The 13,135-nt window shown below is 44.6% G+C and overlaps 1 protein-coding gene across 1 annotated transcript in view; it reads right to left on the bottom strand.

Moving 5' to 3' along the window:
- Window positions 1-13,135, bottom strand: part of ABCF3 (ATP binding cassette subfamily F member 3) — a 65,399-nt gene that overhangs the window by 13,235 nt on the left and 39,029 nt on the right. Inside the window, 6 exon segments of the mRNA XM_033959646.1 lie at window positions 3,041-3,241; window positions 8,168-8,223; window positions 8,397-8,419; window positions 8,945-9,000; window positions 10,007-10,048; window positions 10,050-10,071. Coding sequence (XP_033815537.1) covers window positions 3,041-3,241; window positions 8,168-8,223; window positions 8,397-8,419; window positions 8,945-9,000; window positions 10,007-10,048; window positions 10,050-10,071 — 400 coding nt within the window.

The raw sequence follows: 13,135 nt of genomic DNA, 5'->3' as shown, positions 1-13,135 counted from the left end.
CGCTCTTCAATCTCTCCCTTAGTACGGGTAACGTCCCGTTGGACTGGAAGACGGCTAACGTCATTCCACTCCACAAGAAAGGCTCCAAGATGGAGACAGCAAACTACAGACCGGTGAGTCTCACATCAATAGTGTGCAAACTAATGGAAACTCTAATCAAACGCCAATTGGATACGATCCTGAACGAGGAGAATCTACGGGATCCCCGTCAACATGGATTTACTAAGGGGAGATCCTGCCAATCCAACCTGATCAGCTTCTTTGACTGGGTGACGAGGAAGCTGGATGTTGGGGAGTCCCTGGACATCGTATACCTGGACTTCAGTAAAGCATTCGATAGTGTACCACATTGCAGGTTGCTGAGCAAGATGAGTTCTATAGGATTGGGTGACACATTGACGAAATGGGTTGGGAACTGACTTGGAGGTAGGCTTCAGAGGGTAGTGGTGAACGGCACCCCCTCCGAAATTACGGAGGTAATCAGAGGAGTGCCGCAGGGCTCGGTCCTGGGCCCGATCCTATTCAACATCTTTATAAGAGACTTGGCAGAAGGGCTGCGAGGTAAAATAACATTTTTCACCGATGACGCCAAACTAAGCAATGTAGTGGGCAAAAGCACAACAGACATAAATTTAATGTCCGACAACACGATGCACGACCTACTCCTACTGGAGCGCTGGTCTAGGTCCTGGCAACTCAGCTTCAATGCCAAAAAATGCAAAGTCATGCACCCGGGCAGCCAAAATCCATGCAAGACTTACACCCTTAATGGCGAGATCCTAACAAGAACTGAAGCAGAACGAGACTTAGGGGTGATCGTCAGTGAGAACATGAAGACTGCCAATCAAGTGGAGCAAGCTTCATCCAAGGCAAGGCAAATCATAGGTTGCATACGCAGGAGTTTCGTCAGCTGTAAGCCTGAAGTCATTATGCCATTGTATAGATCTATGGTGAGGCCCAACCTGGAATACTGTGTGCAATTCTGGAGGCCGCATTACCGTAAGGATGTGCTGAGACTGGAGTCGGTCCAGAGAATGACCACCAGGATGGTCTCGGGACTCAAGGATCTCCTGTACGAGGAACGGCTGGATAAGTTGCAGCTGTACTCACTCGAGAAACGCAGAGAGAGGGGTGACATGATCGAGACATTCAAGTATCTCACGGGCCACATCGAGGTGGAAGAAGATATCTTCTTTTTCAAGGGTCCCGCGGAAAATCAGGGGCGGAAAACTGCACGGGGACACCAGGAAATTCTTTTTCACTGAAAGGGTGGTTGATCGCTGGAATAGTCTTCCACTTCAGGTTATTGAGGCGAAGCAGCGTGCCTGATTTTAAGACCAAATGGGATCTATTCACAGAGAAAGACGTGGGATCTATTCACAGAGAAAGGTAGGGGAGGGTCATTGGGGTGGGCAGACTAGATGGGCCGTGGCCCTTATTTGCCATCTATTTCTATGTTTCTAATAATTTTTGTGATCTCACAGATTTGAATAATTTTGTGTTGTCTGCCGCCTATCTGTGACGTAGCCATGTCGCATGCTTGATACAATTGGTGTCGCTTTTGTGGGCGGCTGCCGATTGTGGCACCGTTTAGAGAATCCGGACCTTTCTGCCTAAAGTTAGAGCTGACCTTTGCCCTTCCCACTTTTCTTAAGCTGCCCTCATTCCCTCAGTACTCCAGAGCCACAAACGCACCTGGAGATCACTGTCGCTCTTTCACTTATGTCGAGCATCCCCAGGTCTACCAGTTACAAACGGAACCTCCTTCATCTTGGACACAAACATATTCTGTTATCAGCAAGCTTAACATCAGCTGCCAAGTTGCAAGCTACGGCTCCCTCCGTTGCACACCTCCAGCTTTGAGAGTCACCAGATCATCCATCTGCACTTCCTCAGTGCTCTACTCCCTAGACCAGTTCTTCAGCGCCAACAGTGACTTCAGTCAAACGGTGTTACAGAATTCAATAATATGAGCCTATGGGGGCCCTACCTGCGTGTGGTTGCCTTTTCTGTCTTGCTCATAGACAAAGGTCACAAAGGTAAATCTTGTTCTCTGAAACCACATTCATCCTTGACTTCCATTAGTGATACAACAGACCGACGAGAAAGGCAGTTGTCATTAGTTGGGGACTCCTCCACATGCCCAATACTTTTCTCAGCTTTTATACAGCTGATTCATGCTGGTGTCACTCATGGCTTATCCTTCTGCCCACAGAGAACCCTCCTTGCAAGCGAGCAAACTCTGGGCTAGATTAAGGCCACGGATCCGATCCGTGGCGCTGATTCACAAAGTGTCCTCCTGCAAATGAGGGCGATCAGAATCACGCCCCCAACAGACTGCACGGATTGCTCTTCAGCGATCCCGACACATGCGCAGACCATCTTTCTTCTTTGCCTGCAGATGGTCTGCGCATGTGCTGGCTCTCTGTGCCTGGCAGAGCTGGAAAGTTTTTTAACTTTTTTTTTACTTTGCGAGGGAAGGGCAGGAGAATCGGGGCAAAGAGCAGGGCAGTCGGAAAGGACCTAACAACTGGTCCTCAGCAGTCACTTATTTTTTGGTCAGCCAGCCCAGTTGGTGGCCCTCATTTTTTTTAGTGAATCGCTGCCTGCCTGTATTTGCATGCAATTCCCCCTCATTTGCATGCACGGATCGGAAGCGGATCGATGTAAGATTAATGAATCGGGTTGGGGGTTGCTAAGTGATCGCAAAGTTTAAAATGACCTGGATATACTTATAAGAACAGCCCTACTGGGTCAGAGCAATGGTCCATCTAGCTTGGTATCCTGTTTCCAACAGTTGCCAATCCAGGCCACAAGTACCTGCCAGAAACCCAAAGAGTGGCAACATTCTCTGCTATACTGATGCTGCACGTGACCTGGATATACAAGCACTAATCATTTCTATAGCGCTACTGGATGTACGCAGCTCTGTACACTTTATATACCGGTACTTTCTCTGTCTCTAGTGGGCTCACACACTGGGGCAATGAAGGGTTAAGTGACTTGCCCAGGGTCAGAATTGGAAATTGCAGTATGTTACCTGGATATGTTCTCTGTATTGATGCTGTGCCTCGTACTCCCGCTGCTGGTTTTTCAGCCTCTCTTCCTTAATTTTAATGAAGTTCTCAAAGTCTCCTCGGTACGTGTCCAGTCTTTGGCTGTGGAGATGTATGATATCCGTGGCCACAGCATTCAGAAAATTTCTGTCATGAGACACAACTAAAATAGTGGACTGCCATGTCTGGAAAACAGGAGTAGGAGAAGTAAGGTAAATTACTGGGATAAGGAGAAAGGTTCATCCCCAAGCAGGACTAGGACCACCTGCAGTGGGCACAAGAGACACAAGCCAAAAGATTAAAAAGGGTCTCTGTCACAAGCACAAGGGGACATAGACGCCTCATTTCAAAAAGTTCTTACATCTTTAACTGGATTAACCCGACTGTAGAGCATTTATGTCCACAAGCTTTCCCAGCCTACGTTTCTGTAACTTTACACAGAATCCAACATCATGAGAAGGTAACTGAAATGAAGTTTGAATGCCACCAGGTGCTGCTGGAAATAATATTGGCCCAAGAATTCATGCTAACAAACTTAGATTTTCACCAGCATATAAGTCCATTAGCCATGTATTGTGAAGCCCAAAATCCCTCTAACTAGCCTGATGCTACCCATAGAGAGAAGAGGTGCAAGAAGGGTGTAGGTGAAAATCACCAACATCTGTGTAGGCCGAAAAAATGAGGTGCCAAATCGATGTATTCATTTAGATTCTGCTCAACATCATCTGTCTTTCTTTTAGCCAAGCATTTATCTCCTTGAACCCTCGTTTGCATTACCTGGGCTGTCTGACCTCCTCTTCCCATGAAGAGCAAATCAGCGGTAAGCACATGGCCTGACACAGCTCAGTGGGACCAGTGACGGTCCAGAGAGACGGAGGGAGCACAGCCCTGTTTCTGTCATCGAGTTCGAGACAGCAGACGGCCATTGCAAGGGAAGTGCAAAGTGAAACATTTTGAAACATTGCGTAAGTAAGGGGAGGGAGGGTCCGCTCTCCTCTCCACTCCTCCCCCCTACCGTGCACATGGGCCTCTTCCCTTACCTCGTACCTCTCAAATTTTCCCAGCGCGAGCAGCATCATGAAGTAGCTGCCCGAGTCGTGTTGGTTCTCCCTCTGACGTCACTTCCTAGGTACGGGAACTGATATGGGAGGCAAGTTCGTGATACTGCTGACACCACGGAAGGAGCAGAGGACACGTGCCGGTACCCATCCCTCCCCAAGACGGCCCCCTCCCTCTTTTACTATACCACGACTTCCAAAATGTTTCACTTTGGACTTCCCTTGCAATGGCCGTTCCAGATTCTCACCTTCCGCTGTCTCGAACTCTAGGTCAGGATCCCAAAGAAGTCACAGAAACAGGGCTGCGCTCCCTCCCTCTCTCTGGACCTTCACTGCTCCCAGTAGTCGGAGCCGCCAAGTAAGATTTTTTCTTATTTTGATATTGATATTACAAGATTTAAGGAATGACATTACTTGGTGATTTTTGACCATTGCAGTGGTTTATTTTTTGTGTTTTGGTTGTCAGAAGAACGCTCTACCACAGTCATACGGGGAGCTTCAGTGACCTGCAAATCATTCATAAGAAGTTGCCTCCACTGGGTCAGACCAGAGGTCCACCACGCCCAGCAGTCCGCACCTGCGGCGGCCCCATCAGGTCCACGACCTGTCAGGTTTTCTTGATTTAGCCCTATATCCCTATATTTTGAAATTTGGGCGGAGTAGAGTGAACTGTACTGAAAGTATTTTTTCAGGATTTTAGCACTGGATATATATGTCACTATATTTTTTTTTGTTAGGTATAAATAAGAATAGAATAGACAAAACCACTGATAAAATTAAAAAGTGTGTGGCAGGACAGAAGTGGTGTTTAGATGCCACAAATCGAGAAGTAAGGCCAGTGCTTTTTTCTTTGGACTTATCGGCTGCATTCGATACTATAGACCATGCTTTACTTTTAGATAGATTAAAATCTATTGGTGTTTGCGACCAGGTTTTACAATGGTTCGTTTCTTTTCTAGCAAACAGACAATATACAGTCCATTTCAATAATACATGTTCAAAACCTTTCTCTCTCAGCTATGGAATTCCTCAAGGATCTATACTATCACCTTTACTGTTCAATATCTTTCTTTCACCGTTACTAAGTCTATGCCAATCTATTGGCTTTACTCCATACACTTATGCAGATGACATTCAATTGTCTCACCCTTTAAATCCTGAACACTTAGAAGAAATTTCGCAGATCAACAAAAAACTCGACACAATTAAAAATTGGCTGGCTGCGAATAGATTAGCATTAAACATCCATAAAACAAAAGCAATACTTTTCTTATGGAAACAAGGAATAAAGTTAGCTACTCCTTTTATTATTAATAACATTCATATAGACTTAGTTTCTTCATTAAAAATACTTGGGGTTATTATTGACGAAAATTTTTCCTATCATGAACATATAAGTAACGTTATCAAATCTTGCCTCTACCGATTGCGAATGATTCGTTCAATTTCTAAATTTCTGGAGCCTAAATCTTTAAATATTTTAATACACTCATTGGTTATAACAAAGCTCGACTATTGCAACGCGTTACTGATCAACATAACACAAAAAGAAAAGAAACGTTTACAAATAATTCAAAATATTGCAGTCAAACTTTTACATAATGGTAAAAAGTATGACCATGTAACTCCTTACTTGATTGAATCGCACTGGCTCCCCATTACTCATCACATCACTTATAAAATTTTGTTGCTGGTATTTAAAACTCTATCTACGAGTGAACCATCATTTATAAATCGGATGCTTATGCCGTATAATTTATCACGCACTCTTCGATCTTTAGCACAAGGATTACTGGTAGTCCCTTCTTTAAAAGTGGTAGGCACCAGACGTCATGACATGTTTTCAATAGTGGCCCCCCAAACTTGGAACTCTCTACCACAATATATAAGAGATGAAAAGGAACTCAGTCTCTTTAAAAATAAATTAAAAACTTTCCTTTTTAAAGATGCTTTTAGTCTCTAAAACAAATACTATTCAAATAGTGTAGCTAAGTCATCCCTCCTTATGTCTTTTCTTTGAATGTTCCCTTTTCTTCTTTTCAAAACATGTATTATGTAACTTTTCCCCTTTTATCCTTTTGTGTTCTTGTTTCGTCTGTTTATGAGTCTGTTTTTTACCCTTTTATATAATACTAGTCTTTAAGCCCGTTACATTAACGGGTGCTAGAAAGCAGCCCCCTTTCCCTCTCCCCCTCCAGTTCCTCCCTGTCTCTCCGTAACCCCCCTTCTGTCTTACCCCCCTAAGCAAAATGATCTGCCTCCCAGCACACCCCTCCCCCCGAAGCAGCCCCTTTTCCTCTACCCCTCCAATTCCTCCCTGACAGTGTCTCCGTGGTCCCCCATCTGTCTCCCCTCCCAAGCAAAGCTGTCTGCCTCCCAGCACACCCCTCCCCCCAAAGCAGACCCCTTTTCCTCTATCCCTCCAATTCCTCCCTGACTGTCTTTTCCGTGGCCCCCCATTTTGTCTCCCCCCCCCCAAGCAAAGCTATCTACCTCCTAGCACACCCCTCCCCCAAAGCAGACCCCTTTCCCTCTGCCCCTCCAGTTCCTCCCTGACTGTGTCTCCGTGGCCCCCCTTCTGTCTCCCCCCCAAGCAAAGCTGTCTGCCTCCAAGCATACCCCTCCCCAAAGCAGGCCCCTGTCCCTCTCCAGTTCCTCCCCATCTCTCTGTGGCCCCCCCTTCTGTCTCCCCCCCCAAGCAAAGCTGTCTGCCTCCAAGCACACCCCTCCCACAAAGCAGGCCCCTTTCCCTCTCCCGCTCCAGTTCCTCCCTATCTCTCTCTGCCCCCCCCCTTCTGCCCCCCCCCCAAGCAAAGCTGTCTGCCTCCAAGCACAGCCCTTCCCCAAAGCAGGCCCCTTTCCCTCTCCAGCTCCAGTTCCTCCCTGTCTCTCCGTGGCCCCCCTTCTGTCTCCCCCCCAAGCAAAGCTGTGTGCCTCCAAGCACACTCCTCCCCCAAAGCAGGCCCCTTTCCCTCTTCCCAGTTCCTCCCTGTCTCTTCGTGGCCCACCCGATTTTCTCTTCTCGCGGTCTGGCCAGCTCCCCTAGTCCCTTGCCGCCGCCGCCACCCCCTTCCCTTCCCGCGGTCGACAAACCTCTTGGCTCGAGCAGCGGACGCAGCACTGTAAATACGCTGCTTCGCGGCCTCTACTGCCCCGATTTGCTCTTCTGTGTCTCTGATGATGTCATCATAGACACGGAAGAGCAAATCGGGGCAGTAGAGGCCGCGAAGCAGCGTATTTACAGTGCTGCGTCCGCTGCTCGAGCCAAGAGGTTTGTCGACCGCGGGAAGGGAAGGGGGTGGCGGCGGCAAGGGACTAAGGTAGCCGGCCAGACCGCGAGAAGAGAAAATCGGGTGGGAGGCTCAACGGGGATTGGGGGGGGAGGGGCAAAGACGACGACGAAGACTGAGCCCTTGCTTTCTCCCTAGCTCCCAGTACACCGCGATCTGGAGAGCAGGGAGTGCAACGGTTGCGGCTGGCAAACAATGCGGCTGGGAAGCAGTAAGGCTCGGGACTCGCGCATGCGCACGTCTGCAAAGCCACGGACATACATCTCACGGAACAGGGATTTCAGATCACGCAGATCTGAGTGCGCATGCGCGTCTAGCGCTTTATTATATTAGATTATTTGTATGTTTTTTTATATGTTTATATATCTTATTGTAACTCGCTTAGTAAATTATGGATAGGCGACTCATCAAATTAATAAAATAAACATAAACATAAAACATAAACTCCAACCGGCAAAGAGGTACAATCTTCTATCACATTCATATCATTTGGTGTGTGTATGGGTGTTGTGGCGTGATATTGTGACAGGCATGGTAAAACTGCCAACTGCTCTGGTAACCGTGATTTGGATTATTCTTCCCAGTTTACATTTGTCCATATAAATCTCAGCTGCCAGGAGCGAGGTGACCGTCTGTAAATGTCAACGCGTTCGCTTGCTCTCTGAAAACACTCTCATCCTAACTACAGTTTTTGCGGGTCACTTCTGCACTGAACACCTTATCTGGAAGGCTGTGGAGGAAGGAGGCAAAGCTTAGCACATACCTGCAGGTAATTCTCCAGCCACAAGATGGCTCGGACATCCAACATGTTAGTTGGCTCTGGAAAGGACAGAAATGCATACAGGTTATTACTCACAAAACCCAGGAGAGTAGAGCACACCCCACCTTGCCTGAGCCATGAAAGTTGTGGCCAGGTCCCCAGCAGCACACCTATTACTCCCCTAGCCCTTAAAGGGCTCTCTGAGAAAATCACAGCAAAGAACTCCGCTTACCATCCAGCAAGAGAAGATCAGGCCTAGAGAAAGAGATACAACACTAATTAATCAAGCACTTCCCAAAGTAAATGAAGATGGAACAGATTCTGCCGAGCAGTGATCCCCCCACCCTCATGTCCATCTGTCACCCTCCATCCCCATCCCTTCCACCACCTCAATTTCCCTACCCAATGCTTTGACCTTCAGATACAATCACTACCTCTATATGTGTATCTAGGAGACCCCCAATATGCAATCTGTCTTACTGAAAGTAAGATGAAGATCTGATACAGCTCATTGGCCCACACACGACTCGTCTGCTACTCACATAATCCCTGACCCCTGCTGATACATGGTACATTCCATATTATCACGTGACTGTAGTGTTCACGTGGCTCCTGATGCCTACAGAAATTCCCAATGCCGCCACTATTGACCTTTCATGCTATAACTAGTACCTTCCTCGTGTTCTTCCCATGACCCAACAGCATCAGTACCTCCTCCTCCCTCCACCCACCCTGCACAGTTGTCCAGACTCTAGTCAGATGCAGACAGGACAGACGTACCTGGCAAAAAGGGCCCTGGCCAGAGCCAGCCTCATCCTCCAGCCACCCTGAGAACTCTCTGCAAATAAAAAAGGAGGACCTTCAAAAACAGTGTCCCCCCTCCCCCACCACCCTTCAGTCTGTCAAGTACTGCAATCCCCTCCCTCACATGCCACTGCCCTGTTCTCCTCTCCCCATATGTTCCACAGCCCACTCCCCCCTCAGTCTCATGCTTAAAGCCTCATCACACACACTAGAGCCCCTTCTCTCCTCACCGTCACACACCACATGACAGAACCCCTTCTGTCTTCACCTTCATTGGGTGTCACAGTGGTTAAAGCTACAACCCCAACCCCCTGAGGTTGTGGGTTTAAACTCACGCTTCTCCTTGTGAGCTTGGGCAAGTCACTTAATCCCCCTATTGCCCCAGGTACATTAGATAGATTGTGAGCCCCACCTGGACAGAGAGGGAAAATGCTTAATAAATTCATGAAAACTGTTCTGAGTTCCTCTGGGAGAACGGAATAAATAAATAAATAGTGTGAAAAGTGTCTGTCTCTGGTACCCCTGAGCTGATACTGTGATGTCAGCCTCATTCCACCAATAAGAGCCAACCTCATCAGTGATGTCACAATGGCTCAATTGTCCTATACTTTCGCTACCTTTTCATTTCTAGAGTGGTGCAGTGGTTAAAAGCTACAGCCTCAGCACCCTGGGGTTGTGGTTCAAACCCACACGGCTCCTTGTGACCCTGGGCAAGTCACTTAATCCCCCCATTGCCCCAGGTACATTAGATAGATTGTGAGCCCACCGGGACAGAGAGGGAAAATGCTTCATAAACTCATGTAAACTGTTCTGAGCTCCAATGGTAGGACAGGATAGAAAATGTAATCAATCAATCACCAACTGCAGCTGGTTAGTCACACACCGTAACCCTAACCACAGCCCCTTCTCAGCACGATGTGCTTTGACGCTCCTTTTTTCATCAAATACTCCAGCCCCCCTTCCCACCCCCACAACCATGCAGCCCTTTTTATCCCTTCACCCCCCTCTACAGGCGAAGACTGAAGGACAGCTAGGAACTTACTTTGTTGCCTGCTGCTGCATCTTGGGATTGAAACCTAAAACCAGCCAAAATAATGGAAGCCCTGCAAGAAAGGGAAGAGGAAGGAATATTTACAAAGTAATTCTGTAGGAGCTGATTGACGCAAACAGCGTTATCCTGTCAGATCAGGATACGGTCACGAATTACAAACACAGGAACTGTGCACTCACGAGGACCCAAGGAACGAGATAAGGATCTAGCTTCCATCTCTGGAAGTGGCACGGAGCATCTTGGGATTTTTTCGTTTTCTTTATTAATTCACATCAAGTGTACAGTAATTATCAACAATTAAAATACAACATCACTTGAAAATCTACAATATCATTCAAAAAGAGAGATTTAACCCTAACACCCCCTCCCAAATTCATATGCAACAAATATATACCACATGAATATAATAGCTTATGTCATTTCATACACATTTTATTAGTGTGAACATCCCAAATCCATCCCCACCCAAATCCACATGTAATATTAAATTGGGAAAGTGCAAATTATTCATTATAATATTTATTAATGGCCTCACACATCCTTAAATTTATTAAAGTATCCTTTTTGAACTGCAACGCTCTTTCCATTTTATACAAGTGGCAAACTGAGTTCCATCCCACAAAACAATAATTCAGCCTTTTACAATCCTTCCAATTATGTGTTATTTGTTGATGGCAACTCTGTCAATATCATCAAAAGCTTATTATTATTAGCAGATATTTGACATTTAGCTCTCACAAACATGCCATATAAAATTGTGTCATATGACAATGCTACATGATTTTCTAGCATACAATTTATTTGATCCCAAATTGACTGCCAAAAAGCTTTAATAAATGGACAATGAAACAATAAATGATCTAAAGTTCCAGCCTCGAGATGACAATGCCAACATCTATTAGACTTAGAGCAATCCAATTTTTGTAAACGAACAGGGGTCCAGAGTGCTCTATGCAACAGGAAAAACCATGTTTGCCCCATAGACGCAGACATTGTACATCTCATCCTCCAAGACCAAATACATGGCCATTGAGACGCATTAATTTGATGCTTAATCTCAATGCTCCAAATATCTCTAGTCCAGTCTTTGGTTTCTTATTCGAATAGTCAGATAATAATTTATACCACTGTGTGGCCTGGTGATCCAGAAAATCTGCCTGAAAGCATAAGAAATCTAAACTAAATTGATTATTAAGAGATTTCCATTCAAGGAACCCTGCCTGAATAGCCTGCTTCAGTTGCAACCACTTATAACTTTGCTTTTTATCAAGGCCAAATTTATGTTGCAACTGTGAAAAACTCCAGCAATTTACCATTAGATATAACATCATCTAAGGTACGCATTTCTCTGCTTTAATCCAATCCTTCCAGACAATCTTGAAACCGCCTATTTGGATCTTGGAGTTTAGCCATATAGTTTGATATGTAGATTTTTGAATTGAAAGAGGTGTTAAATTATCAACATATCTTACAGTTTTCCAATGTTGTCCATTAATCATTCTATTGTTTTTTGCGTAATCCTAGGCATTTTAATACTAAGAAGATGACCAAGCCTAACGGGAAACATGAGCTGCCATTCCAACATCAGCCAATCTGGAAGCTTATCCATGAGCTCTGGGAGGACCCAATACATACCCTGGCGCATAATATAGGATTGATGATACCTATAGAAGTTTGGAAAATTTACCCCACCCTCCGCAATTGGCTTTTGTAAAGACACTAAGGCTATTCTTGCAACTTTTACCCAACCAAATAAATTTAGTCAGAATACTGTTCAACTTTCTTATATAAAAGACCCCTGGAAAAAAACTGGAATCATACTCATTTGGTAACAACTACAGGCAATATCATCATTCTTAACAGTTTGGACTCTTCCCCATCAGACAGATGCAACGGATTCCATTGGCTCCTCATAATTCTGTTACCTTTTTTGAATAAGTTTTTTCATTTCACTTTCATTGTCTCTTCAATATGTATTTTTTATTCCAAATTCCTAAATATTTTATTCCTTCCTCCTTCCAAAAAAAAGGAAATGAATCGAATAAACCTTTTGTACAGTGTACGTTTAAAGGAAGAACTTCTGACTTAGTCCAATTTATTTTATAACCTGAGAATTTCCAAATTTCTCAATCAAATCAAGCAAACATGGAATGGTTGTTTCAGGATTCCTCAAATGAAGCAGTATATCATCTGCATAAGCAGATACCTTATATTCCTTTCCAGAACGTGGAATACCTTGTATCTCCTTTACTTGTTGAATAGCTAATAACAAGGGTTCAAGTACTATATCAAAAAGCAAAGGAGACAAAGGACAACCTTGTCTAACTCCCCTTTGCAACTTAAAAGAATCTGAAAATTATTATTAATATATAATCTAGAAACAGGAGAGCTATACAACGTTTGAATCATTTGTATAAATCCTGAACCCATACCAAACCATTCCATAGCCTGATACATAAAGGTCCACTCTACCCGATCAAAAGCCTTCTCTGCATCCAAGGATTACAGAGAAGGCCGGATCACTTATGTCCTTTGTTAGATATAACATATGAAAAGCCAATCTTGTATTATTGGAAGTGTGCGCTCTGAGCAACAAAACCCATTTGGTTCATAACCAAATTATATAAGGGAGAGCCTTTGCCAAACGTAAGGCCAAAAGTTTAGCCAATAATTTCCCATCTACATTAATTAAAGAAATAGGCCTGCAATTTGAAACCAATGTAGCATCTTTATTTTGGCTTTGGCAAAACAATTAGTTAATGATTCCGCCATAGTACCTGTAATACAACCTTTATTTAGTTGGGTCAGATATAAATTTAATAAATGAGGTAATAGGGTAATTTTGAAATGACTTATAGAATTCTACAGTAAAGCCATCACCACCCTGGAGCGGTCCCCCAACTCTAAGACACTTCAATGCTGTTTGTAATTCTTTTAGTGATATAGGTCTCTTCTAGACTTCTTTTTATATGACCAGGAATTTTTGGTCCCTCCAATTAAAATTAAAAAATTCTAAGCCATCCTTTTCCCTATCTAAATAAGGCTCAGAAGAATAAAGTGCTTTGTAGAAATTTAAACATTGTTTTAAAATAGGACCAATTTGAGAATGTGTATCT

The sequence above is a fragment of the Geotrypetes seraphini genome, chromosome 9 (genome assembly GCF_902459505.1).
Source record: "Geotrypetes seraphini chromosome 9, aGeoSer1.1, whole genome shotgun sequence".
In the NCBI taxonomy this organism is placed as follows: Eukaryota; Metazoa; Chordata; class Amphibia; order Gymnophiona; family Dermophiidae; genus Geotrypetes; species Geotrypetes seraphini.
Note: the sequence above shows the minus strand (reverse complement) of the source record. Positions and strands in the feature narration are given on the sequence as shown.